Raw genomic sequence first — 25,456 nt, forward strand, 5'->3', positions numbered from 1 at the left:
GAAAACAGGGGCTGCGGGCACAATAACCCCGCGAGGTCATGTGACTCTGGTTTCTCCAACCCTGCGGCGGCGGTTCCCACTGTCGGCCCTCGGCAGGTGTCAGCGCCTGGCTCTCGCTAGGATGCGAGTCTCGAAATTTTGGAGCTCCCAAACTCAACTGCAAGCAAGCTCTCCGACGGACGCTCTCAGCGAGAGGCACGAATTAACCTCACTGCCGACGATCACCGAGCGCCAATTGCTCCCAAAAGCACGCCTCGGCCGAACTACACGCCCATACTATAGAATCCAACTCAAATCATCGCCGTCCCGGCGCGGCCGTTCCCTTCGCGCCCCCCAGCAGCAGCAGCAGCAGCGCAGCAGCCGCCCGTCACACAATGGCGTCGTCACTTCTCTCCCTCGGGCCCTGCCTGCGATCATCCGCCCTCACCACAAGCACCACCACAGCACCGGGTGCCAGCGCTGGCCGCGCACTCTTCAGCACCACAAGCGCTGCCCTCCGGCGGTACGGCGACGGACGCAACAACAAGGGCTGGCGCAAGCAAAAAGTGTACGGCTCCACCCTGCCTCTCCCATCAGCCACCGCCGCCGAACTCACCATCCCACCATACCCGTACGGGCCGAACGCAGTCTACCGGCAGAGCAACGCAGGCTTGTACGGCGGGCAGCGGATCCAGTTCGGCAACAACGTGTCTGAAAAGCACGGGGTCAAGACGCGGCGCGACTGGCGCGTCAACGTGCAGCGGCACTCGCTGTTCAGCAGCGGGCTGGGCCAGATGGTGCGGGTGCGCACGACGACGCGCGTGCTGCGGACCGTCGACAAGGTCGGCGGGCTCGACGCGTACCTGCTGGGCATCAAGGCGGCGCGGCTCAAGGAGCTGGGGCCCTACGGCTGGCGCCTGCGGTGGCGCCTGATGCAGAGCCCGCGCATCGCGCAGCAGTACGAGGACCAGCGCCTGGCGCTGGGGTTGCCCGCTCGCGGCCTGCCAGCGTCTGCATTAGCGGAGTTGGAGATGGTGGACAAGAAGGCGGCGGCCGAGCAGCTGCTGGAGGAGACGGACGCGATGCTCGCGAACGGCGAGGAGTTCGCAATTGGCGAGGAGTTCGCAATTGTCGAGGATCAGGAGCTGCTGGCCGAGGCCGAGGCCGAGGTCCCGGCGGGCAACGGGTTCATGCACGAGGAGCCGGCGGACAAGTCACAGTCGCTGCGCCCCGAGTAGGATTGGTGTCATGGCGGCTACAAATGTATTATAACCGTGTATTCAAGTAGCTCATGGAATCGCTGAGAACTGGTTTGACAGACCCGCCCTTTGTGTCGAGCATATCATTTGGATTCAGCGGTGACGCTTAAAGCCCAACCAGTACAAGTTCAATTGGCATAAAAACAAGCCGACCATTCTCAGTTATGGTGCATCGTAGTATCGGTTATCATGCATCGGAGGACCACAAGTAGCTACAGCATTCACAGAAATCTCGCAAAAACTGGTAAACCGAGTTGCCTGGAACAGGTCTGTATTGCTCTATATTTGAGGCCATCATATCTGTGGCTGAAATAGAGTCGGGTTTAAACGGTCATATCGACGAATGTAATAATGTAGTCTTCAACCTCGCGGCGTCACCACCAACTCGCCCACCTCGCCCACCTCGCTCACCTCGCTCACTCCTCTCTCAGAAGCGCAGATCCCAGCCAATCTTGGGGCCCAGGGTCGGCAGCTCGTCGGCCACGCTCTGCACGTCCTTGTCGCCGCGGCCGCTGACGCAAATGACAATGTCCTGGTCCTTAGTCATGGTCTTGGCCAGTTCGATGGCCCCGTAGATGCCGTGGGCCGACTCGAGCGCCGGGATGATGCCTTCGAGCTGGCTCATCAGGCGGAAGCCGATAAAGGCGTCGGCGTCCGTGGCCGCCACGAACTTGGCGCGCTCCGAGTCCTTCCACTGCGACAGCTCCGGGCCCACGCCCGGGTAGTCGAGGCCGGCCGACACCGAGTGCGTGTCGTCGATCTGGCCGTGCTCGTTCTGCAGGATGTAGGTGCGCACGCCGTGCAGCACGCCCTTGGTGCCCGCCGTCAGCGTGGCGCTGTGGCGCGGCGTGTCGATGCCCTCGCCACCCGCCTCCACGCCCAGCAGCTTGACGCTCGGGTCGTTGCTGAACGGGTAGAACATGCCCACCGCGTTGCTGCCGCCGCCCACGCAGGCGACAACAGCATCGGGCAGCTTCCCGCGCTGCTCGAGCATCTGCGCCTTGGTCTCGTTGCCAATGACCGACTGGAACGTGCGCACAATGGTGGGGAACGGGTGAGGCCCGATGGCCGACCCGATGATGTAGTGCGTGTCCTCAAGGTTCACCACCCAGGCGCGGAGAGCCTCGTTGACGGCGTCGCGGAGCGTGCGGCTGCCCGCCTCGACCGCAATCACCTTGGCACCCAGCAGCTTCATGCGGAACACGTTAAGCGCCTGGCGGCGCACGTCCTCGGCGCCCATGTAGACGGTGCATTCCATGCCGAATTTGGCGCACACGGTGGCCGTGGCGACGCCGTGCTGGCCGGCGCCCGTCTCGGCAATGATCTTGGTCTTTCCGAGGCGCCGGGCCAGGAGCAGCTGGCCGACGGCGTTGTTGATCTTGTGCGATCCCGTGTGGTTGAGGTCCTCCCGCTTGAGCCAGATGTTCGCGCCGCCGGCATACTCCGTCAGCCGCTCGGCCTTGTGCAGGTGGCCGGGCCGCCCCATCCAGGGGTAGTGCGAGCGGTATTCCTCCCAAAAGGCCGGGTCGTCCTTGATCTTGTTGAAGCCCTCCTCCAGCTCCGACAGGCAGTCCATCAGCGACTCGGGCACGTACTGGCCGCCAAACTCGCCGAAGCGGTCCGGGATCTTGCCGTGGAGCGCCGCCAGCTGGGCGACAAAGTCTTCCGTCTCCTCGGTGACGACGTCGTCCACCGACACGTCGCCGTTCTGCCGGGCCCCCGAGATGGCCTCGACAATGCCGACCTCGCGCGTGGCCTCTTCCTCAGCGGTGCTGGTGCGCCCGCACAGGTACGAGCAAAACTCCTGCACGGACTTGGCCTCTTCGCCCTTGGCGGCCTTCTGCAGCGTCGTGACAATCATGCTGCCGACGACAACGCCGTCGGCAATCTGAGCGACCGACACAAAGTGCTCACGGGTGCTCACGCCGAACCCGACAACGGCGGGCATGTCCCCGCTGTACGACTTGACGCGGCTCAGCAGCTCCGGCAGGTTGGCATTGAGGGTACCCGTGGCGCCCGTCACGCCCTGGCGCGACACGACGTAGATGAACGAGTCGGCGAGCTTGCAGAGGAGGCGCATGCGCTTGTCCGAAGTGGCCGGCGCGATGAGCGGCACGTAGGATAGCCTACACAGCCAGTTAGCTAGGCGTAAGACGCCGGTATCAGAGATAGAATTCGGCAGCGTACCCTCCGCGCGTGCACATCTTGCGGAACGAGATGGCCTCCTCGGGCGGCAGGTCGACGACGATGAAGCCGTTGACGCCGGCGTCGTTGCAGTCGCGCAGCAGGCGGTCCTCGCCGTAGCTTAGCAGCGGGTTGTAGTAGCCCATGAGCAGGATGGGGGCGCGCAGGCCGCGCTTGCGGGAATCGCGCACCATCTGCAGCGTCGACTCGATCGTGACTCCATGTTGGAGGGCAATCTATGCAAGGCCGAGTCAGCAGGTTGGCACGGTTGGCGGTTGGTCTGGACTTGGCTTACCGTGTTGGAGGCCTGGATCGTCGGTCCGTCGGCAATGGGATCGGTGAAGGGAACGCCGAGCTCGATGATGTCTGCGAGATGGAGATGCCACGGTTAGAATGCGTCACCGCCAGACGGGGGATGCCTGGGCGTCTTACCTGCTCCACCCTTCTCCATGGCCAGGAGGACATCGGGAGTGGCCTGGGGGTTGGGGAACCCGGCCGTGACATAGGTGACGAGAGCAGCCTGCGTCGCGGCAGTCAGTACGAGTTCAATGGCTGGAAACGCCTCCTTCTTTCAAGGCGGCCATGGGTGGTCCGGGATCGGGATGGTGAGGAGGGACAGAGCGGGGCAGTGGCATACGCGGTTCTGCTCTTTGCAGCGCCGGAAAGTCTGCTTGAGGCCCTCCATGGTGGTGCGGGCAAGTCAATTGGATCAATTGGGTCAATTGGGTCGATTGGTTGTTTTCAGAGCAGCACAGCAAGTTGAGAGACAAGACTGGAAAAAAGACGGTGAAGGAGCAAAGACATTGGAGGACAGTTGTTCAAGTAAGGTAGGCACCTTCCCGTGGACCTGAGTCACCGATTTTTCCAATCCCAGGGACCCCGCCACGCCACCAACAACCCCTGCGGCCCGCACTGTTGCCACCCCGCCACGCCCCGACGGGCGCTTTATTTTAGCCCTTGTCCGCTCAGGATGACCCAAACGCGGTCCTCGGCGGCCAAGGCCCACAATCCTACGGAAGAGCATCACCTCACTTTGCTTGCTCACCACTCCGAGCACGACGGTAACGGGAGAATTAACAAGCCAGAGCATGTTTGTTTATTTTTGTAGTCGCCTAACTAAAAACGCCGTCCATGATGCACTTGTGGGATTAGGCCCTGACCTCACCCTCTCGGGTAACAAAATCCCTCTCGGGTAACAAAATCCACACGCGTAGACCGTTGCCATGTCCGCACGGCGAGTCGATAAAAATGGTAAAGAAAAGCAGCACGGTACTGAGTCATTGCCATCAAGCTACGTACCTTGATGGGATATTAATGCATCGGAAAAAAAGAAAAAAAACCACAACAAAAACGCCTACCCAGCTATGCCCGAGATCTGAATCGTTCAGATCAGTCTATCGCATACATGCACTCCCCCTGCCTCTCTTTGCGAGCCGCATCTAGTTTCAGTCCGATAAAATGCAGTAGACCATGTCGAAAGGAAAGAATGCATTCGGGCAGCCGGCCGAGCCGCCCCGCCTAAAAGGCATGTCCCTGCTCGTCGGGGTAGCTGCTCTTCCGGGCGTGTGACGGATACCTGCCGAGCCCTGCCTTGCCCTGTGGCACGGTGCCCGTGTACACCACGTCCTCTTCGTAGGGGTTCGCCTCGGGGTACGAGCTGGGATCGGGGTACGCGCCTTCGCGGAACGGGTTTTCGGGGTGGGAGTCTCCGAGATGGGGGTTCGGATAGGGGTTCGCCTCCTGGCCCATGTCCTCGCCATACCGCTGGCCGCCCTCGGCCCGCGTCTTCTCGGGGCCCATCATGCCGCACAGGGACCGGATGACGCCCGAGAGGACGATAATGACGTATACGAGGAGGAGACCCAGCGAAATAAGCAGTTCTTGGACGATGCCGTTCCGGAGAGCGACAACGACTTTGTCCACGGCCCCACTAAGTTCATCCGTAGTGACTGTCGCCGGTGTCGCAAGAAAACTCTTCAAGTCGCTGTCGCCATTGACACTATCATTGGCGCCCTGCGAAAACGTGTCGTTCTGGAACAGGGGGAGCGTGATGTGCGCATTGTCGTGCACCCACGTGAGGCCCTTCTGGACGGTTTCGACCTTCCTAGTGATCAGGCAGTTGACAATGTCGCGTGCGGGCTGCTCCAGGGGCGTGCCGCTGAAGATTGTCGTGATGCCCTTGCTGATCTCGTCGTCGAAGGCGTTCAGCGTGTTGTTGACAGCCGTGGTCGCGTTCAGGACCCAGCCGAACAGGTCGTCGTTGATGTCGTCCTGCGTCTTGACCATGACGCGGTTGGCGTCGACAGCCCAGTCCGTCGATACGTCCTGCAGCGTGTTCACGACGTCGCCGGCAAAGTCGCCAACCTGGCTGGCCAGCGCGGGGGCCTCCTTCTCGATCAGCCGCAGCACGATCCACTGGCAGAAGCACGACAGGAGCCCGGCCAGGGCCAGAGAGAGAACGAAGAGGGCGGGCAGAGACGTCGCGTACGCCATGGCCCAGCGAGCCCAGAGCTTTTTCCTGCCCTGCAGCCTAGAGCTGAGCTTGATGCCCAAGGTGGCGGTGAAGGGCCTCGAGGCGCTATAGATGATATCCATGGGGTCGTAGCCGTGCTCGACGAAGAACTTTGCACGCTTCCTCTCTCTGCGCCACCGCCGAACCTCGATCGCGCCCATGGCGACCATGGCCAGGATGGCCAAGATCGGAATCGCGACGAAGAAGGCTATCTTTGCCTTGTTGACGAGCTCAAACAGGGTGTTGAAGAAGTCGTTGAGAAAGGAGTTGTCGGAGCAGAAGGAGAGGGCTTTCTTCTCTGCAACCGGAAAAACGGTCCTATCGAATTGGTAGCTGGAGAAAGACGCGTTGACCATCTGCTTTACCAGGTTGAAGGGGATCCCAATGGCGTTCTTGGTGATGTTCTCGGCCTGGTCAAAGTTGGGAATTGTCTTGTTGAGGCTCGTGATTCCCTCCACGGCTTTGGTACCGTCGATGTGGATATTTTTCAGGTCGTTGAGATGTGAAGTAATGTCAATTTTGGGCGGACTGATATTTGAGCCGAAAAAGCCGGCCACGCCAGAGATTCCACTCGAGGCGCTGTTGATGACGTCCTGGACGGATGCGATATCCTTGGTGATGCCGTTTGTGATGGACGAGATCGCACTGTTCATGACGTCGGTGGCCTCTTGAACCACTGCCGTTGCCAGTTCGAGGCTGCCGTGGATCAGGGCGCTAGCCAGGCAAACATACGTCCCCACGTACATGTTGATGATGAAGAAAATCAGCTCTTGGACGCCCGTCAGGATCATCATGATGACCTGTGCCATGGCCGAGACGGCATGGTTCACGCCAGAGGCCGCGAGGTTGTTGACGCCGACCGACAGGTAGTGCGGCATCGACGCCACAGCGCTACCAATATCCTCAACCTTGGAACAAGCGGCCAAGGACTGGGCCTTGGCGTTGTCCAGATTGTCGTTGAGGCCCCCGGTGAGGATCAGCATGCGGATCAGAACCAGCACCAGCAGGACAGTCCACCGATTAAACCACACTTGCGACAGCCTCGCTCGGAGGCCAAGGTAGGGTGTAACGGCGGGGTCGGTGTCCGGGTAGGGCGGGGGTGGGAGCCCCTGCTCCGTCTTCTCGGACGGGCCGTCGATGTCGACCATCTCCCAGGCGTTGGTGTTGAGCTGCGAGGGCTGCGAGGGCTGCGCCCCCTTGTAGTCGCGCATGTAGTTGTCGTCCATGACGACGGATGCGAGAAGTCTTAGCCGGCCAAGACGGTTGGTAGGTATTATGAAGATGAGGAAGCTGCTCAGCAGGCTTCGGAGCTCGAGCGATTATTGTTGGAAATTAAAAGGTCGAGAGTTCTAGACCAGCTAGATAGCAGAGCGAGCAGAAAATGAGAAGAAAGGAAACGAAGAAACGTTTAGGAAAAGAGCCTAGCTCGAGAAAAGTATTAACGTGCGACGTCTAAGAATGCATGACTCTATGTGCGGCAACAATGAGATGAGAGAGAGAGGTGACGGGGTGTAGAGGTGACGGGTTGTAGAGGTGACGAGGTGAAAGAACAATAGGAAGGGAACATTAGGACAATAGGGTGGCGGTGGTGTCGCACAATAAGAGCGACAAGCGAACGGAGCACGGGCGCGCTCGGCAGCGTGTGAGAAACCGCAATTAGAAGCAGTCTTTCTTTGTCTGGCCGCCAAATTGAAGGGGATTGTTCTGGCATGGCTTTGTCGAGGCTCCTAGGCGCTGCGTGTTGTAAGCGCCGGGCGCCTCTCAGCCAGTCGTTTCTTTGTCTGGGCTTGTGTCAGGCGACCCGACTTGGTCTCGCCTGACGAAGGCCAAAATGGCGAGGCAAGCTTCATTCGACATCAGTGTAATGAACTCCCATGTCTCGTAGCGGGGCTGGGGCGCCTGGAGTCACCAAACCTCGATGGTTTGCTCATGTTGTCCGGTCAGCACAGGGAAAACGGTGACGATTGCTGCCAAGCACAACCGCGGAGACAGAATGACACCCTGAGAAAGGTCTGGAGCGGTGTAAAATTACAATTTCTCATTCTTCTTTCGCTATCCGTATACTTGTACTGCTCTCACTGTATGGCATGCGAGGGGATTCGGACAAGGCAGCGACATGGAGGCGACAGGTCAACGACGGAAGGCCCAAGCTGTGTTTCGCACGCGTCGCTAAAGAACGACTACCGACAGACACATCATCCGAAGCGTGCAGCTCTGCGACTGGTAACAACCGCAATATCGACAGACAAGAATCTGAAGCATGCGAAACGTCTCGTGGCTAAGAGCGAAACCAAAGGTTAGCGTTTGCTGTTTGACGCGAAGGCCAGCGGAGGACGAGGTGAGGGTGAAGTGAGGTGAAGTGAAATTACCAGGCGCCCAAAGTCCCGGTCCAGATTTTGGTCAGCACCCAATCAGAAGACGTCTGAGACCCCGCAAAATGAACGGCCATCTGCCCCACAACGCCAAGACAGGGCGAGCTGCCAGCTGCCAGCCGCCAGCTACCAGCCGCCAGCTACCAGACTCTTGCCGCGAGTGACTGGGTGTGCTCTGAAAGCCGTCGATTGCCCAAATCAGCAGGAACTTCTCAGAGAACGAAAGCGAACGGTGTCGCAATGCCAAGACCCAGGCGATTTGCTGTTGGCATCTCGGCTCCGGCTCCAAACGTAGCGTCGTCTCGAGAAGCAACGGCGACGTGGGGGTGATTGGATGTGGCGCTCTCAGACGCTGCAGCCGCCTGACAGAAGCGGGTCTCCCGTGTGGCCGTTAGCCGCCACACCACAACCCCTGCCATGTCCAAACAGCGGCAGGCAGTCGGGCACGAGCCACGTCCCGATCGCCAGAGGGCGGCGCCAGAAACAGAAACAAAGCTAAAATCCACCGCCTGGCACCAGTGGGACGCGCTGTTTCACCTTCAACAACGCGCTGCTCGACCAAGATAACTACAAGCTGCGCCCCATCGCCGAGCCCGAGCGGATGCCTCCCGCGTATCCATCCATGACTGAGTCTGAGCTAAGCTGTTCTCCAACCTAGCTACCCGTTCCCGAAATAGGACAGCACTTTTTCGGTTCTTGATTGACTGCCCAGGAAACCACCCGAGCCGGACCACTCTCGGTGGAGCCGCGATCAACCGCCCATCAAATCCGTCCGTTGCCGCCAGTGAGGAGTACAGAAAGCAACCTGGAAATAAATTACTGGTCAAATAACAGTGGAAGCCTAGGTCCCCTCCTCCGAGATGCCTCCGCTCCGAGCTAGACGATACGCACCACACGCACCTCGGCGCATCAAACAGCTCGACCCGGCCGTCCGTCTCGCAGAAGCCAATACGCTGGTAGATGCCGTCCTCCACGGACACGGGCGCAAGGGCAGGAAGTACTGTGGCGCGACCTCTCCCGGCTCAGCCTTGCGGCCGCCGAACAAGACACACAGAACGCGTTGCAGCAGGCAGACCGCCTGCGGGTCCTCTCCGGGCAATCAGCGGCGAACGGGATCTGCGCGACGGCAGTGCCGCCGTCGAGTCTATTGAGAGCTGAAGCGTGTTGCGCCCGTTCCACGACTGCTTGTCGAGCCCAGCAGCTCGCCGCCGACAGCTTGATCTGGCCGCCGCCCAGCGGCCTTCCGAAGGGGTTCCCTTGCTCCTAGTTGCAGAATGTGCCCGCGTCGTCAATCGCCAGCCGGCGGTCGGCCTGGAACTCGTGCTTCGCGACGTGCTTGTAACTTGTACTTGATGGCGCACATCGACGCGTACTCGAGCGGGTGGCAGGTGTGCGACATCCACGACCACGTAGGCACGCCGCCGCCAGGGCGCACGACTCTCCTACTCGGCTACGGCGCCCACAGCATCGCTCGCGGTAGGTCCCGCGCCCACAGCCCCGCGAGATACCTGTCCCCCGTCGGCATCTGGATGCGCTTGGCGATGCCCGCGAGCGCGAACGGCCGGCCCGTCTCGCGGCTCAGGAACAGGAACGAGAATTCCTGACAAGCGCGGAGCCAAAAGTCGAAGGGCGCCCGGGAGTCTCCCGGGCCCTCGCAGACGTCAGAGAACAGAACCTTTTTGGTCTGCACAAACCTGGCGACGGCGTCGGCGCCCCCTGTGACACTCCCACCAGTCTCCAGCCCAGAGCTACCTGGGTCGAGTTGATGTCCCTGACGCTGAGGCCGTGCGCGTTGGTGATGCGCATGCACTCGCAGAAGCAGCCCGTCCTGCACTCCCACAGCACCTCAAACGCGCCAAAGTGCAGCGTGCGCCGCGAGAGCAGTATCTCCTAAAACACCCACGCCCTTCCCAGCAGCGGCTCCATGGGCGTGCGGAAGAAGTCGAGGTCGCCGTACAGCACCTCGTGGCTCCGGTCGTGCGAGGTGCGCGCGAAGACGGCCCGCCCGTCCACCTCCCCGGCCTCGATCGACTCCAGCGACGGAACCGCCGAGTAGTCTGCACCGCCACCACCGCCGCCGCCCCCCCTGTCTGCCGACTTGCGGAGGCGGCGAAACCCCTGCCCGTGGGTCCTGTGCTGGAAGAGCCCGGCTGGCACGCTGCGCATCGACGTCGCGGCGATGTTCGGGTCAGCCTTGTTGTAGATCTCGGACATGTTGGCCGACTCCTCGACCCCGTCCTCGCCGTCGTCCTGGACGATGCACAGCGAGTCGATCCACACGTAGCGGCAGCCGAGCGCCCGGACCAGGTTGACCACGTCCCGGAACAGCCGCGGCAGCTGCTCCCACTGGATCTGCTCCCGGTGCTGCGCGAGCGTGCCGTGCGTCGTCCGCAGCAGCAGCGACGCCGTCTTGGGGTTGCCCCAGCAGTGGCTCGGCGTCATGTACGGCGCTGTAGCCGACACGTCCTCGTCGGCCGCCGTGTCCACGAGCCTGACGCCGCCCTGCACGTCGATGACCCACCGCCTCGGCAGTCTCGACGGGCCGGCGGAGTACTTTTGGTGCGAGGCGCCGCAGCGCCGCATCCACGCCGAAGCGAGCTCGGCCACCTGTTCAAGGGCGATGACCGCAGGAACATGTCTTGCAGGGCCAATGGTGTGGGACGCACTTTTGCGCTCAGTGCTCGTGCCCCTACATTGATATCAGCACTGTCCATCCAACCCCACAGCCGCCCACGGCATCGCGTAAAGTAAATAGATGCCTAGGCAGATGATAGACTCGATCCGGGCCGTCGGGTCGCGGATAGTCAGCCCGTGGATGAACGAGAGGTCGGGTACGTCTTCGTAGACCAGCGTCCTGAACAGGAGCAGGCTGCACCCAGGCTGCTGCACGAGGCAGAGCGCACGCCTCGACCGCCGGCCATCCTCGGTGGAGGCTTTGTACGAGCTGTACAGGTCCGGGCTGTCGTCCCAGAAGAAGCCCTGGCGCGGCCGAGGACGGAGCAGAACACGCAGCCGCCAGCAGCCGCGCCCATGACGTTGTCGAACTCGACCAGCCGGTACCTGGGAGGCGTCGTACCGCGTCTTTTTGGGTCCGGGCTGAGATGTGCCCCAAAGCTGCTATAGCTCGTGTAGTCGAGATCCCAGACACGCTGGGCACGCCGAGCGAGCTTGTGGCAGACGAGGAGCGGGGCTGCCGTCCTCAAGCGCATCGGTATCCACAGGCGAAGCATTGTCCGGCATGGCGTTGCCCGACGGCCGCGCAAATATCCTCTCCCCTGTTGCAGGACTCGTGTCGCGATGATGCCCACCTTATACGCCGCGCCTCTCTGCCATGTTGTCTGCTAACTAGAATCGGGGACGACTTTCTCAAGCGGCCTCCTTTTTTGGCGGTAGTTGAGAGCGACGTTGCGGCCGCGGCGGGTCAGCGCCCGATTGAGACCGCCAAGCCGTGGGTACATATCACCTCGGCAAATATACCTGAACTAGTTAATATCCCGTGAGGCAGGGGAGCCTATTTAAACGACGAGCCTTCTTAGAAACGCCCTTTGCTGGAGTCTATTTGTCTACAAGGCAGCCAAAGTGTCAGCGGGCCCGAACGACACGCGAACATGGTAGTAAGAGGCTTGTGACATGAAGCACATAGACGTCAGTCGAGATAAGATTTCCCATTTATAGAGGAGCCATTAAATATCCCGGGGGGGGAGGTAATTAAAGAGTTTTAGGTTGGGCTAGGGAGTGTTGAACCCAACGCCCTACCTTATCTAACCTTGAAACGGCTTTTGGCATGGATTTGACGGGTAACTCAGGTTGGTCCAACGGGTTTGAACCTTGATATAACCTTAAACCGACCCATCAAAGTATCACGGGTTTGAAGCAACGCAACTGGGCCGGGTTGAGAGGTGTGGAAGGTGCGGGAAATAGAGCATCTAAGCCACCACCCTCACGGAGTTGCCCGTCTGTGTGCGGCGGAGCTCGGAGCAGACTGCTGTCTAGTCCGCCATGCAGTCGGGGTCCGTCCTTAAGAGCCCCGCGTCTAGAATCCGAGCCTCGTTCCAAGTATCTTGCCATTTATCACCACCATCATCGTCAGCGCCATTTTCCATGCTGTCGTCATCCCTTTTTATTCTCGTCGTAACTACCGCTTATATACCCCGAGAGTCATCTAATTATTTATCGCATAATTAGATTGAACGAGTATATTAGGTACGTACGTTGTACAATTTGTCTTGTCTGTCCGCCTTGGTGATGATGGATGTGGTGTGGTGAGGACGAAAAGAAATACTGAGAAAGGGAATAAAAGGACGAAAAACAAGCCGGATAACAGCTTGCCTCCGTCCAGCTCTCTCCCAGCTATAGGTGCCCCGCAGAGGTTACCCTAGTTATCCCCTCAGTTGGGGTGATGAGACCCAACCCTCAGGACCCTGCCGCCCGGGTGCTGGTCGAGAGCCTTCCAGCTGAAGCCGAAACAGTCAGCCAAAGTGCGGGCTTAAATCAAGCGACTCGAGTGTGTTTTAACTGGGTAGACCTCGAAAACTTGGCTCCAGAACGTACTTGCAGCTCTTGCCTATTACACTACAGGCCGTCATCCGTTAGATACCCGGTACTGCAAACTGATTATAACCTAGTGCGTGCTCTCGTCCGAAGGCAATGGGGTCCGAAGACGATCCGTGCGATAGTTCAGATGAAAGTCAGGCGTGGGATGAAAGCTCCATGGAAGCTTGGGAATAGGGAATAGGAGTACGACGATGTTGGAAGCACGTGCCTGGACCCCTTCTGCACCCAGCGAGCTTTCCACCTCTCCGCTGGCGCTCTGACGTGCCTGACCTGTGGCTTCACGGACGGCGATCAAGCCACACTTGGAACGCCGTGGACGTACACCGACCGACCTGAGGCTGGAAACGGAGTTTCGTCTGTTATTGGTCAGGTCGCCAAGACCAGACCAGTACGGCGAGAGTGTCTGCTGCAGTCTCATCCACTAGAGGACCCAAGACCAGCTAGACTACAAGGCAATCTCGTACACGTGGGCGGACGAGTCCGGCAACGCCGCCGCCAAGGACCGCGAAATCTACCTCGGGGGTTTCACCCTGAAGATGACGACAAACTGCGAGGCGGCACCGAAGCCGGTCCGCCTAGAGTTAAGAGTCAGGGTAGTCTGGATCGATGCCGTGTCCATAAACTAGACCGATAAGACGGAGCAGGGCCACCAGGTACAGCTCATGCCAGGTACAGGCCATGCCAGACATATACTCGAGGGCAAAGCGAGAGTTCTCATTCACCTCGGAGAGGCAACAGAGCAAGAAGCCGAAGGCTTGCATTGCAATACCTACCTTTCCTAGACTATCGCAGCCTCTCAGCTGGGAGGCGCGAAAACGAGGGAGGAGCTCAAGAAGATTGTGTGGGAGAATGCGTCATGGCTTGTGTCTCCCGAAGAAAAAGACTTTCTCGGAAAAGAGCTGCTGGGGCTTGAGCAATTGCACCTGTTGAGAGAATGAGGGTTTCTTCCGGAATATTTGGGTAAGAATGCTTCTTCCTTTCTTGTGAACGGAAACTTTGGCGTCTTTTCATAGCTTCCAGGTTCAGTAGGTAGGGCATGTACGCACCACCAATCTCAGGTGATATTGGACTGTTCGTCCTAGATTGGAAGGAGCCATCTTCTGGGCCGAACTGACGACGAGGGGGACCGCAACTTCCATTAGCCGAAGAGAGGTTTATTCATTACAGGTACGTAATGTAGCTGCTGGTAGCAAAGGACTGCAGTTACCTTACCGAGACGTGGCTGGCAGTCGTGCATCTCGGACATGAGCCCCCTCCCGTACGGGTACATGGTGTCGGATATGACGGGCGTGTACACGTGTCGCAATTAATTACGAATCGCTACTACGGAGCTTTGTCGAGAAAGACGGCGAGGCGGCGGATTGGAGGGTCAAGCCGAAGCCGGGGAAGCTGGTCTTGTATGATTACGTCTAAAGAAAACCTGGTTTTGTATGATTACATCTAAAGAAAACCCGCGAGCAGGTCCCTTACAGATCCCTTACCTAAGGTAGGTTGCCGTTGGGACTGGCGGGACGACTCCTTAGAGGTTAGATACCTATGCCGAGCCCCTTTTGACACGCTATATATAGCAACTCGCTATGTATCACGTTACTGGGTGAAGGCCAAAATTGAGTTAAATCGACTCGTAGTGGCAGAAACCTCAGTCATTGTGGAGATAAAAGGGCTACCGGTAATTATTTCGAGAAGTCATCAAACACATGAACTATGGGAGCGCGAGGAGAATCGCACCAATAAAGATAGATAGACCCAGACTTGGCGCCCCTAGTTACTCCTCCACAACGTCAACAACAAGCCTCCGAATTCCCGGCATCAGCGTCTCGGGGTGCGGCCGAAGAAGGGTAATCCCAACCGCGCCAACCTTGTAGGCGGCAAACACCAACTTCCCATCCTCCTGCTCCTCGACGCTGGAAGTGCAGACCACTGCCGTCGGATCCGACACGTTCACCACGACGCGGTTGGAGCCTAGCTCTCCTCCTTGCTCGCCGAAAACGTTCTCGCCATTAATTCCGTTCCGCGCCGCAACATCATCACCAATTCCATTACCATGATACCAATCCGCGGCTCCTCCTCCATCAACCGGAGCCTTGGTCCGCAGCGTGAAGGTCGCGCCCCTCTTGACGCAAAGAGGCAACAGCGCCCCCGTCTTCCCCTTGAACTGCTCACCGTCCTCTGCTACAGCAGCAACAAGGTCCACGCCGCCGCGACGGACGGAAACGTCGTCAGCGACCAGCGCCGAGGCGATGTGCTTGTCGAGCCGCCGCGCGAGGCCAAACACGTCGACAGCAGGATAAGAAGCGTCGGGATTGTCGGACCGCAGGCTAACCGACACGTTGCCGCGGACGAAGCGGACGATGCCGGCGTCGGCTTGTTGGGATTGGGGCTGCGGGAGGTCGCCCAGCTGCCGCGTCTTGGTCTTTGTCTGGCGCGATGGAGAAGACTTGGGCGGTGCAGCAGCGTTATCGTCGTCGTCCTGGGTGGTGGTGGCGGCGGCTGCAGCGCGGTACAGGAGAGCCACGAGGGACTCGGCGCTGTCGCGCGCGACGCCGGCGCTCGAGTGGACTGTCAGCTCGAGGGTCAACTGAGGGACTTTGTCTTGTTCGTCGTCGTCGCCGCTGCGCAGAGCAAAGATCAGCTCCAGCGACGTGCGGTCGGTTGCCGGCCGCATGTCGTGATAGAGCAGATGCGCCGAATGGTTGGTTGACGGCTCGGAGAGCAGGCCGAGGATGGTCTCGGGGGTCAGAGAGGCGTTGTTGTACCGCTCTAGAGGGAACGGCAGCAGCTTGGCCTCTTTGAGCCCGGGGTCGACCCGGCCCGCGCCGATGGCGAGACTCATGTCGGGGAAGTATCCGTCAATTTCTGGCACGCCAGTGGCGAAGATTGGCGGGAGCGGGTAGGGTGGAGTGTCAAAGCTGGTACCAAGGACGCCGATGCGTTCTGTTCGAACGTTTGGGCTCTCGTCTGGCAAAGGAGAGCTCTGTCAGAGAAGGTTTTCGGAATCCCGTGGGGCGGGTTGAAATTCAGGGGGATCAATGGTGTGAGATTGAAAACTTACAGCAATCGCCCGTGTAACGGCCAAATTCCCAGTCCACTGCATTCCCCTTCACCCTGCCGAGGTGCTGAAAGGGTTGTAGGAATTCCTGCCCGTAAGGTGGGTATTCATCGTCTTTGTGGGCTGCCAGATAGGCCTGTCTCTTCTTGGTGCCAACCTCCGGCTCGGGCGCGAACGGGCCGGGAAGGGCGTGGGTAAGGTCGACGACATGATAAGCATTTCCGAAGCCCAAGTCAAGTTGGACCTCGATCCAGGTGTGGACAATGAAACCCGTGCGTAAAGTATTGTAAGGATCTCCAACGTTTGCATTGGAATCCCAATTGGGCACTGGACCAAGTCAGCATCAGCAGTACCCAAGGTAAGGGGAATACGGTTCACATACTGTTCCAATATGGGTTGTTACACCTTAGCGAGATTGTTTTCTGTCCAAACAGCTGTCCCGGCACGATGTAGCCGCATGGATACTGCACAACCCAGCGCGAGTTAAAGATCTCGTTGCCTGTGATGCCTATGGCCACGGCGCAGCCCAGCTGTACGACGGCGGCGAGGTCGTAGTCGTTGACGTAGTGGTTCGGGGGAGGTCTGATCCACGGGCCGAGGTTGAATACTCCACCAAAGGGACCCATGTGGTGGCCGCTGGTGAAGAACCGGCTCTGGAACCTGCCGCCGTCGGCCTGGCCATAACGCCAGACGTAATTGGCCAACCTCTGGATGTAGAAAATTTTGAGGTCGTTCCGCGTCCTGTCTAGGGCCAGTTCCAGGATGCCAGGATACGACCACCGTTGGACAGGGACAGGGTAGGAGCCCTGGAAGTCGGCATACGACGGCAAGAGCGGGCTTTGGGGATACACGACATCAATCCCGTCATCTTGTCCGTTCTTTGCAGGCCAGGCCACAAAGCTGAGCTCCATCTGAGTTGGCAGAGCCGCCGGAATGGGGGGAGAGGTAGCTGTCGTGGGACGTCGTGTCAGTGACCGACAGAAACTGAGAATAAAACATGCATGAGGGGACGAGACACGCGGGCAGTACACGTACCATCCGTTGCATCACTGATTGTCCAGACCCAGGGTCCGCTGGCGCGGAAGGGGACAGCGAACTCGTAGTCCATTCTGTTGGGGTTTATGAATGTCTGCTCACTGACAAAGCGGAATCCGGACAACGTGGCATACTGCGGCGCGTTCGGCGTAGCGGTGATGTCGAACGGGTCCCCTTTCAGGACAGGGACGAGCTGTCCATCCGAGTTGGCCAGGTTGCCGTAGACGACGCCTTGGTTGTCGTTCCGGGTGGGCGGGATGGTCCTGGTGAGGAGAAAGGTCACAGTCAGTGGTAGCCGCCACATGTTCGTGTAGCGGGGAGGTAGACGAATAGTGACAGGCAAAGCTGTCCCATCAGGGGTCACCACCGGGTCTGGAGGGGTGGGATTCGTCGCCTGCCAGATTTGCACACTGCCACCTGGAGCCAGCGGCACGATTCTGAAGCCGGACGAGTTGGTTGTGAACAGGCATGGGCCATTGACCGGATCGTATGGTCCGGCTGTGATGACCTGGACTGCAATCGCAAGGGCGGCCATTGTTGCGCTGTGGTATCTTCCAGGAGAGTAGAGTAGTGGGTAAGGCGATGATGGGACTTTGGTTTCTGTTTGATTGTTTCTGCCTGTCTTGTGTGCCAGACAGTCGACTTTTTATGCTTTCTCGGCGGATCCTTGACCTAATTGCCCTGACCTAATTGCCCTGACCTAATTGCCCCGACCTAATTGCCCTGACCTGATTGCCTTGACCTGGTTGTTGACGAGGAGTTGCAGGTTTGAGCCGCCGCCATGAAGTGGGCACACCAATACCATCGTCAACAACCAGACGCAAGCGCTCACGATATCCCCTTTTCAAGACCTTCGCCGACCAGACATGCCGTCGTTGAGTTCAGCAAGCCACGAGCGATCCTTCGCGTAGATCTTTTTCCGGCCTGGGAATATCATCTCGAATACGAAGCCGCACGAAGCCGACGACAGAGCGGCCAAGGCCCTGTGGCTACTCTCTACACTCGGTAGCGTTACCCTCGAGGGAACCTTTTGGGTTGTGGGTTGCACTTTTTGAAGAAATGAAGCGACCATGGCTCCATTCTATCAGATGGCTACGCTAGAGTCAACTTTCAGCCAGCCCTATATTGATATAATGCTGCATGATGCCGGCTGACTGCATTCTAAACCTCTCGCGTCTGAATGGTCCAACCAGGCGAACACCCAACCACATACAGCATCCAATGACACCCAACTCAACTCTGGCACAACCGCATGCGGCATCCAATGACACCCGACTCAACTCTGCCACGACCACATACCGACTGGGCTCGTATCCCGAGGTGGCTGCGCAGCCTCGCCGTGCGGTCTCGTCGTCACAGAGCGGACGAATAAAGCTGCCTACGGCTTGCTGCGGCTTTGCGGCTGTAGAGCTGGTGAAAGTTGACGGGATGGCCAACTTCCCCATCAGGCATGCTGATGCAACCCCGCAACCGAGTCTCAGCTCGCAATGGAGCATCTAGGCTATGCTAGATAAGTCTTATCGTCCCAATTCGTCGAGATGCCGACGCCATGGCATGACTTGTCGACAGCGAGATCACTAGTGTCGCTTCGGCTTCGCTTCGGGGGCGTGACATGGATGTCTTGTCTTCGATGGTTGGCCGTCGAACTCTGAGGGATCAGCAAGCCCAGAGGAATGCCGGCGCCGGTGGGAGTAAACTGGGAAACTAAACTTGGACCGCGATGCAATTGAAGCTCACAGCTGGAGAGGGTCTTTCCAAAAAAGGAAGTCTCCTATCTACTAGCTTGGATCGGTGGCTGAGGCATATAAGGAGGCCGCCTATCGCTCGCTTCAAAGACGGCTCCCTCCTCAGCAGACACCAAAACAACAAGCCAACCCATCTTGAACAAACACCTAGTCTCCCTTGAACCCATCTCCAAAGCCTCCCGCTTCTCAACCTCGCTCGAAGCTCTTTCAGTGTCATCTAGACTCTTATCTCGACCCTACCCTTTCGGCTTTTTGTCACAAAAGACCCACAGTCAAGCACGACCGCCAAAATGTCCACCACCTACAACATCTCCGTCATCAACACGTCGGGCAAGACGCAGAGCTACCTGCTCTTCGCCGTCGTGCCCAAGGTCAGCAGCGTCACGGGCTCGGTTTTCACTAACGTGTTCATGACGGCCCCGCCCATCGTCTCCAAGCCCAACCGGTCCAGCTCGACAACCTTCACCATCACGCGCGAGTTCTTCGCCATCTGCGGCACCTCGATCCGGAGCCTAGCCGCCGGAGTCCAGGTCGGCACGAGCGACTACGAGTCGGCCGTCCTCGGCACCAACCAAATTCCCGGCACCACCTTTTCGTTTACCACTGTCGATGGCGCCCACTTCATCCTCCCTTCCCCGGCCAAAACCGCACCCAACGGCGCCTACACCATTGCCACGGATTCCAGCTTTAGAATTCCCAATCCCAGTAAGTGGTCCCTCTCTCCAAAGCCCACATGCCCCATTTTTACAGTCCTCAAAACTGCCCCCAACAGAAAAAAAAAAGAAACTAACACCCCATAAAGACAACACCTTCGTTGGCCTCGGCGGCATGAGCACGGCCGGCAGTGTGGTGCCCATGGCCACCTTCCTGGCCTCGCCCTCGGACACGTACAACATCTTCCCGGTGGTCAAGTACTACATCGCCACGGGCAGCTACTCGCCGGGCGAGATCATCAACGTGCAGGAGATTGGCGTCACGCAGCTGGTCGACTTCACGGGCAGCCCGTACAACTCCAAGACGTACGTGCAGCTCGACAACGGCACGTACGAGGAGATCCCGCAGCTCCAGGCCAAGCAGTACAAGCTGCTGCGCCTGCGGTCCGAGAAGGCCGCCCTGCTCGGCTACGACGAGGCCAATGCCGACGAGGAGGAGGGCGACGCGACTCCCGCTGCTGGCGGCGGGCCGCTCGCCCGCGAGCTGCAGGACGTCTTCATCAAGTTGCTCAATGTCGTCGAGGCTGGCGCCCATGGCGGTAAGGCTGTCGCTGCTAAGCCCAAGGCTGTCAAGGGCAGGCTTGTTGGTAATGGACATGGGAACGGAGCCGCTCCGGTGGAGGAGGATGTTCTGTGAGCTTTGAGCTGACGACGAGGGTGGATGGCTGACGACGAGGGTGGATGAGGGTTGGAGAGGGGACGAGGTTTGAAGAGGTGACTGGTGTCTGTTATTTTTTTCCTTGGTTCGCTGTCTGGCTTCTGTCTTTCGTTTTTGGCTTTGAGACACACCACTCGTTTGGTTCGGCGACGGCGGGCCTGGCGGGCCTGGCGGGCCTGGTCCTTGTAATTCAATGCGTGCGCGATTGACCTTGATGCTGGGGGGTAAATTACCCAAGGTAAGTTTAGTTCTGTCATTCTTTGCGAGAATATGAACGCTCGCTCACTGCGGGTCAAGTGCTCCTTCTGTTGGCGAAAGCAGGCCCCAAGGATAATTAATCCAATCCGTGCCTGCCGTGTTCCCCTCCTGACATTTCCGTCTACTCACCGCGACGAAGAGCCGGCTGCAACCATGGCCGTGACATCAGCACACAGTGTGCCAAGGAGCTTCCGCGCACGCTCAAGCTTGGCTTGTGACGGCCCAAGCTGCTCGACACATTTAGAGACCTCTTGGGAAGTCGTAGGTTCCTTGAAGGTCTCGCCCTCCCTGACTTTGAGCACTTCAAACCTGGTGGCCGCTAATTACGGGCTGATTTCTGACACCTGTAACTCGTCCGTGCAACTTCTTCAGCTTTGCCTACCTAGGCTCTAAGCCTAATGTGGAGGGACCACCTACTTGGACTGTAGGCAACGTCTTCTGGACTGCAGGTACATTGCGCCCTGGCGCCAAGCCACTAATACCCCACTTTTCGCACCGAAAAAGAGGCTAATTCCAGGGACGAAGCCAGCGCAACCAAGTTCGGCTCAATCAGCCAATTAGCCACATATGTCGTCGAGCCCTGCGCGCCGTGGGCGTTGAAGCCTACGCACCAATGAAGCCCGTGATGATGATGCCATGCAAGCGGTTGGCAAAATAACACGAACTGCAAAGATGGATTGGTCTGTGCGGGTGGCTTTACACTAGCAGACAGCAGACACTACCAATTTTACAACATTCAATAGCATTCGACTCACACCACCACTATTAGCACCACACCGCCAGTCCATCACCACCATCACTGCCATCATGGCACCGCATTACCCAACGCCAGTGAAGGCGCACCTCATTAGAACAGCTGCATGCCTCGACCACCACCACGCCCAGTACTTCCACACTGATCTTTTCAAAGAGTTCGGCATCCGCAGTAAAACCCAGGGCTGGGAGATCCTACGCAATGCCGAAGACCAGAGGCATCCAGATCACGAAACACGGGGCCGGAAACATATCATCTCGGCCGAGGACCTACATCGAATGGAGGAAGTCATCTGGCAGTATGGCTTCCAGGCGCGCATCTTAACTTGGCAAGGTCTAGGCCTAATGACCGGTATCCACACATCCGCAAGGACGATTGAGCGAGCGATGGGGACCTTAAAATACCGAAAATGCATCGCTTACGAAAAAGGATTTGTTTCTCCATTAAGTACCAACCGCCGTATCCAAGCCGCCAAGCTCGCGCTTCAATATCGTATCGTCCTCGTCCAGAGGACTAGTACGATATCCGGTAGTCAGAGGAATACCATTTTAGACCCTTTTCCAAAGGAAAGATTCGGATTATCAGGAAGCCAGGGGAGCGTTATTGTCCAGATTATATTCACCACCATAAGCCTGAACCAGCGGTGGGAACCGAAATCCGAAGATATCACGTCTGGGGGGCCGTCGGATGGAACTTGAAGTCCGAGATGCATTTTTACGAAGTCCTAACAAATACCAATGGAAAGATGAGCTTACAGACCTATCGCGACGAGATTCTGGAGAAGGTTGTTAGTCCTCGGCTTCTCCGTGGCGATGCTTTCGTACTGGAAGAAGACGGAGATTCAGGGCATGGAGGTGGAAATTCGAAGCGTGGGAATATCGTGAAGCAGTGGAAGCAAGACCACGGATTGAAGCATTACTTCAATACCCCTGGCTCTCCAGATTTATCGCCAATCTTCGAATTGCTGGAGGGCTGTAAAGCAGTATATCCGTGCCAATCTTCGAATTGACGCGAATATTATGGGCCTGGCAGTTGAAGTATGGAGGCGACTGAGTCAAGCGAAAATCAATGAGGACGTAGATTCCATGGTAAGGCGGATGCAAGATGTGTTAGAGGGCGAAGGTCCTATGACAGGGTGGTAACAGCCACTATATAGAGATACCTAGATTTATATGTCCTAGATTTATGTGTAAATCTGGCCTCCAGGGATGTACCTTAAAGTAATGAGTTCGTCTTTTTTTGTCAACCGCTTGCCATGGTAACACGGCCACCCCGGCTGCTGGGACCTCCCTGCGTTGCCCTGCTACCGCCTCGACTACCGCGAGCAGGCTGGTGAGCCTCTGCCGTGACTGTGAGGTTATCCACAGTCCTCTGTCCCCGTGTAGGGCGCAGGGCGCAGAGGGTAGGGCAGTTCATCTGAGTGTACTACAGCGAGTGGCAAAAAGTTTGAATCCAGCACTAAGTACAATGTAAGCCGCTAGCCGTATACGCGGTACAAAATTTGGATTCAAACTTTTTGCCGCACACTGTATTACTGGGTAGACTGAAAAGCAAGCCAGCCATTGAACTATGCCTTTTTAGGTGTGAAAATCCATTTTTGGCTGGGCTAGTGGCTTGGCGCGATAGCCAAATGTACCCGTTTAATGTATCTACAGTCTAGAAGACGTTGCCTACAGTCCGGGTAGACGGCCTCAATAGAAAAGACCATCATGCGATGGACCCGCGCCTGCACTCCCAAGAGCGGCTTGCAATAGTCGCAGATTGCGGGGCCCGCCCAGTCGACAGATTGGAGCAGATAGGGGGCATAGGGGAACATGGTGGCCGACGACGCTTCAAGCTGGGCCGCGCCGTGTGCGAGCGTGTGATTGCCTGTCGACAACAGCATCAAGGTAGGCAACGTCTTGTCTGGCAACAAAATCTGTTTCTGGGCCAGCCCGGTCAGGGGTGACCGCAGCAGCTTTAGGGTTCATGCACGAGGACGGATGTCGGCTGCGAGCATACAAGCGGCATTGCCATTCGGTACCGAGCTTGGTCGCTCTGAAATTTGAATCCGAGGCCACCACCACAGGCTCCCGTCCTGGAAGCAAGCAATATTACAGCGGCCCATTCCCAGCCCATTCCCAGCCCCAACTTCTAAACAGTTCGGGTCCTAGCCTACTAGGTACGTGATAATTACGTCTGATTATCCAAAAAAATTGCAGAAACTTTTCGACGGCTTATGGGAAAGGGTCAACACGATTCGGCGGCTTGCGGTTCTGCTCCTCGCATCACTGCTTCGGCTGCCGGCGACGAATGTGGACGGGCATTCCATCTTTGACGTGCGGCGGCGAATCGGTCCCAACGTGATAGGCCCTATCCTGCCAGACGCTGCGTGCCTTCTTGTTTCCCCTGCACAGGAGGTCAGTATTGGACGTCTCTTGGACGTCAAATCACGACAAGGGTCGGGCACGTACGTCTTGCGGTCCCACTCGTCCCAGGCGCACTCAATGTCCAGCTGCCGCACAATGACGGCGAGGGCCAGTTTGATCTCGGTCAGGGCCAGGTACTGGCCGATGCAGTTCCTCGGCCCCATCTCGAAGAAGCGCCAGGCGTCCTTTTGCGGATGCAGCGGGTCGTTGTCGGCGACCAGAAACCGCTCGGGCAGGAACTCGTGCACGCGCGGCCACAGCTCGGGATCCCGGTGGTACGAGAACGGGTTGCTCCAAACGACGAAGCCGTAGGTGGGGAACTGCATGCCCTCGTAGCCCGACCCCTGCGGGCCCGCGATGAAGTAGCCCGGCTCGCCCCGCCGCATGGTGCCGACGTTGGGGTTTACGCGCGTCGTCTCCTTGATGACGGCGTTGGTGTACGTCAGCGTGTTGATCAGGTGCGGGTCGGCCCGGATGGCGGCGGCTGCCTGGGCCGGGTCGGGGCCCAGCACGGCGTCGTGCTCGGCGCGCATGCGGGCGAGGACGTCGGGATGTTGGGTCAGGAGGTGCAGCACCCAGCAGATGGCGCTCGCCGTCGTGTCGTGGCCGGCAAAGATGAAGGTGCCAATCTGGCCGACGGCGAGCTCGATGAAGTCGTCGTCGGAGGTGTTGGGCTCGCCGTTTTCCCGGTCGGCTTGAAAACCCTCGACGATGGCGTCGACGAGCGTGTCGGTGCGCTTCTCGTCGCCGCCCTGCCGTGTAAGCTCAGTCAAGCGCCGCTCGAGGACTGGTCCAAATCCGCTCATCATGGTCCGGTAGTTGCGCCACAGTTTGAAGCGCCGCCACGGACCCCAGTAGCTGAGGAAATTGCCAATGTGTATGAAAAACACCATGCGCTTTACGCTGTCCACGACGGCATTCTCGAGCTCGGCCTGTCTGCCGGCTAGCCGTGCCTGGACACGCGGGCCGCTGATTTGCAGCGAATGGCGAGTGTCAGCCACATGTCACGAGCATTCGAGGAGACATACAGAAGTGGACACGCGGGCGCACTCTACTCACAAGAAGAACCGGAAGATGATGGATAGGGCGAGCTTGATGGTCTCGGCCTCGAGCGGGAAAACGGCGCCCCAGGTCCAGTTGGGCCCGGCGTGCGACTCGAGGGCGGCATAGAACTTCTCGACCTCGTCCATGAGGTCTGGGATGCGGCCGGTGATGGTCTGGATGCTGAAGCCCGGGTTGAGGCGCTTGCGCCAGAGCCTCCACTCGGCGCCCTCCATGGACGAGAGGTCGCGGTTGCGGGTGAGAGGATACAGGATGTCCTTTTGCTCGCGTGCCTTGGTCAGCGAGCGCTCCTGGGTGACCTGGACGGCGACGGGGAGCGTCATGGGCAGAAGCAATGGCTGGGCGAATGGCCACATGTCGAGATAGACGACAGGCGGGCGCTGGGTGCAGTTTGGGAACAGGGTGCGCCAGTTCTCGAGGATCAACATGGGCAGGTAGTTTCCGTGGGCGTCGGACGGCATATCCTGCAGCAGCTTGCCGACAATCTCCAGATGGCCCAGCACCCACGAGTGCTCCATCACGGGCTTCCAATTGGGTCAGTGTCCGGTCCTTGATGCGCTGAACAGACGAGGACTCACGAATCCCTGCTTCTGGAGGGTGCGGTACATGCTGCGGACTTGGTAGCCTCTGTGCAGGAAGTGCACCACGACTGTCGCCAGCAGCAGCCCGGCGGCCCACGCGACATGGCGCCCGCTGAACGTGTCCGAGTCTATCGCCAGCATAGCCATGGTGTTGCCGTGCCGTGCCGTGCCGTGCAGTTGATGCGCGAGGCGAGACGTGACAAGACGACGGGATGCCGCGCTCGTTGGAGATGACAGGATGAAGTTGAGACTTGAGGTTGAGATGGCGGTCGGGAATTGCGGCAGGACACGCCTGATAAGGCACGGAAAAGACAAGGGGGTGCGCCCGGGCCG

The 25,456-nt window shown here is 58.5% G+C and overlaps 9 protein-coding genes across 9 annotated transcripts; 3 read left to right on the forward strand and 6 right to left on the reverse strand.

Moving 5' to 3' along the window:
* Nucleotides 1-50: 50 nt before the first annotated feature.
* B0T26DRAFT_725587 (ribosomal L28 family-domain-containing protein) lies at nt 51-1,389 on the forward strand. The gene has a single exon (XM_060442777.1). The coding sequence runs from the start codon at nt 375-377 to the stop codon at nt 1,215-1,217; it is 843 nt and encodes a 280-aa protein (XP_060291241.1). The 5' UTR covers nt 51-374; the 3' UTR covers nt 1,218-1,389.
* Nucleotides 1,390-1,492: 103 nt separating this feature from the next.
* B0T26DRAFT_725589 (tryptophan synthase beta subunit-like PLP-dependent enzyme) lies at nt 1,493-4,320 on the reverse strand. Its single transcript, XM_060442778.1, has 5 exons — nt 4,060-4,320; nt 3,855-3,942; nt 3,718-3,788; nt 3,426-3,658; nt 1,493-3,364 (listed from the first exon to the last, which is right to left on the reverse strand). The coding sequence occupies exons 1-5, from the start codon at nt 4,105-4,107 to the stop codon at nt 1,666-1,668; spliced, it is 2,139 nt and encodes a 712-aa protein (XP_060291242.1). The 5' UTR covers nt 4,108-4,320; the 3' UTR covers nt 1,493-1,665.
* A 620-nt stretch (nt 4,321-4,940) lies between these two features.
* B0T26DRAFT_679872 (plasma membrane fusion protein PRM1) lies at nt 4,941-7,160 on the reverse strand (the record flags this gene model as incomplete). Its single annotated transcript, XM_060440406.1, has 1 exon — nt 4,941-7,160. One exon carries the CDS (start codon nt 7,158-7,160, stop codon nt 4,941-4,943), a length of 2,220 nt encoding a protein of 739 aa, XP_060291243.1.
* A 1,254-nt stretch (nt 7,161-8,414) lies between these two features.
* On the reverse strand, nt 8,415-9,047 carry B0T26DRAFT_725595 (uncharacterized protein). Its single transcript, XM_060442779.1, has one exon. The coding sequence runs from the start codon at nt 8,723-8,725 to the stop codon at nt 8,519-8,521; it is 207 nt and encodes a 68-aa protein (XP_060291244.1). The 5' UTR covers nt 8,726-9,047; the 3' UTR covers nt 8,415-8,518.
* Nucleotides 9,048-9,569: 522 nt separating this feature from the next.
* Nucleotides 9,570-11,536, reverse strand: B0T26DRAFT_755679 (heterokaryon incompatibility protein-domain-containing protein; the record flags this gene model as incomplete). Its single annotated transcript, XM_060445993.1, has 6 exons — nt 9,570-9,648; nt 9,761-9,990; nt 10,059-10,134; nt 10,210-10,995; nt 11,083-11,285; nt 11,342-11,536. 6 exons carry the CDS (start codon nt 11,534-11,536, stop codon nt 9,570-9,572), a joined length of 1,569 nt encoding a protein of 522 aa, XP_060291245.1.
* A 769-nt stretch (nt 11,537-12,305) lies between these two features.
* Nucleotides 12,306-13,486, forward strand: B0T26DRAFT_679874 (uncharacterized protein; the record flags this gene model as incomplete). Its single annotated transcript, XM_060440407.1, has 6 exons — nt 12,306-12,362; nt 12,510-12,513; nt 12,698-12,784; nt 12,932-12,993; nt 13,042-13,248; nt 13,301-13,486. 6 exons carry the CDS (start codon nt 12,306-12,308, stop codon nt 13,484-13,486), a joined length of 603 nt encoding a protein of 200 aa, XP_060291246.1.
* Nucleotides 13,487-14,625: 1,139 nt separating this feature from the next.
* On the reverse strand, nt 14,626-17,479 carry B0T26DRAFT_755681 (uncharacterized protein; the record flags this gene model as incomplete). The annotated part of the gene is made up of 4 exons (XM_060445994.1): nt 14,626-15,818; nt 15,913-16,236; nt 16,292-16,858; nt 16,945-17,479. 4 exons carry the CDS (start codon nt 17,477-17,479, stop codon nt 14,626-14,628), a joined length of 2,619 nt encoding a protein of 872 aa, XP_060291247.1.
* Nucleotides 17,480-18,620: 1,141 nt separating this feature from the next.
* On the forward strand, nt 18,621-19,691 carry B0T26DRAFT_837077 (uncharacterized protein; the record flags this gene model as incomplete). Its single annotated transcript, XM_060447524.1, has 2 exons — nt 18,621-19,394; nt 19,492-19,691. Coding segments are annotated over exons 1-2 (615 nt in total), but the record flags the coding sequence as incomplete, so codon positions are not given.
* A 3,239-nt stretch (nt 19,692-22,930) lies between these two features.
* On the reverse strand, nt 22,931-25,368 carry B0T26DRAFT_725607 (cytochrome P450). Its single transcript, XM_060442780.1, has 3 exons — nt 24,540-25,368; nt 23,526-24,449; nt 22,931-23,460 (listed from the first exon to the last, which is right to left on the reverse strand). Exons 1-3 carry the CDS (start codon nt 25,058-25,060, stop codon nt 23,340-23,342), a joined length of 1,566 nt encoding a protein of 521 aa, XP_060291249.1. The 5' UTR covers nt 25,061-25,368; the 3' UTR covers nt 22,931-23,339.
* Nucleotides 25,369-25,456: the final 88 nt, after the last annotated feature.

This window comes from Lasiosphaeria miniovina, assembly GCF_030549165.1.
Source record: "Lasiosphaeria miniovina strain SMH2392-1A chromosome Unknown B0T26scaffold_7, whole genome shotgun sequence".
NCBI lineage: Eukaryota > Fungi > Ascomycota > Sordariomycetes > Sordariales > Lasiosphaeriaceae > Lasiosphaeria > Lasiosphaeria miniovina.

What these genes read in the sequence shown, in the direction of transcription:
- B0T26DRAFT_725587 (XM_060442777.1), top strand. Translation starts at nt 375, where the DNA reads ATGGCGTCGTCACTTCTCTCCCTCGGGCCCTGCCTGCGATCATCCGCC.
- B0T26DRAFT_725589 (XM_060442778.1), bottom strand. Translation starts at nt 4,107, where the DNA reads ATGGAGGGCCTCAAGCAGACTTTCCGGCGCTGCAAAGAGCAGAACCGC. An exon ending in GCTGCAAAGAGCAGAACCGC is followed by an intron (nt 3,943 to 4,059) that starts GTATGCCACTGC and finishes GCCGCGACGCAG; the next exon opens with GCTGCTCTCGTCACCTATGT. An exon ending in CGATCCAGGCCTCCAACACG is followed by an intron (nt 3,659 to 3,717) that starts GTAAGCCAAGTC and finishes GGCCTTGCATAG; the next exon opens with ATTGCCCTCCAACATGGAGT.
- B0T26DRAFT_725595 (XM_060442779.1), bottom strand. Translation starts at nt 8,725, where the DNA reads ATGGCAGGGGTTGTGGTGTGGCGGCTAACGGCCACACGGGAGACCCGC.
- B0T26DRAFT_725607 (XM_060442780.1), bottom strand. Translation starts at nt 25,060, where the DNA reads ATGGAGCACTCGTGGGTGCTGGGCCATCTGGAGATTGTCGGCAAGCTG. An exon ending in ATCATCTTCCGGTTCTTCTT is followed by an intron (nt 24,450 to 24,539) that starts GTGAGTAGAGTG and finishes GCTGCAAATCAG; the next exon opens with CGGCCCGCGTGTCCAGGCAC. An exon ending in GACGAGTGGGACCGCAAGAC is followed by an intron (nt 23,461 to 23,525) that starts GTACGTGCCCGA and finishes CCTCCTGTGCAG; the next exon opens with GGGAAACAAGAAGGCACGCA.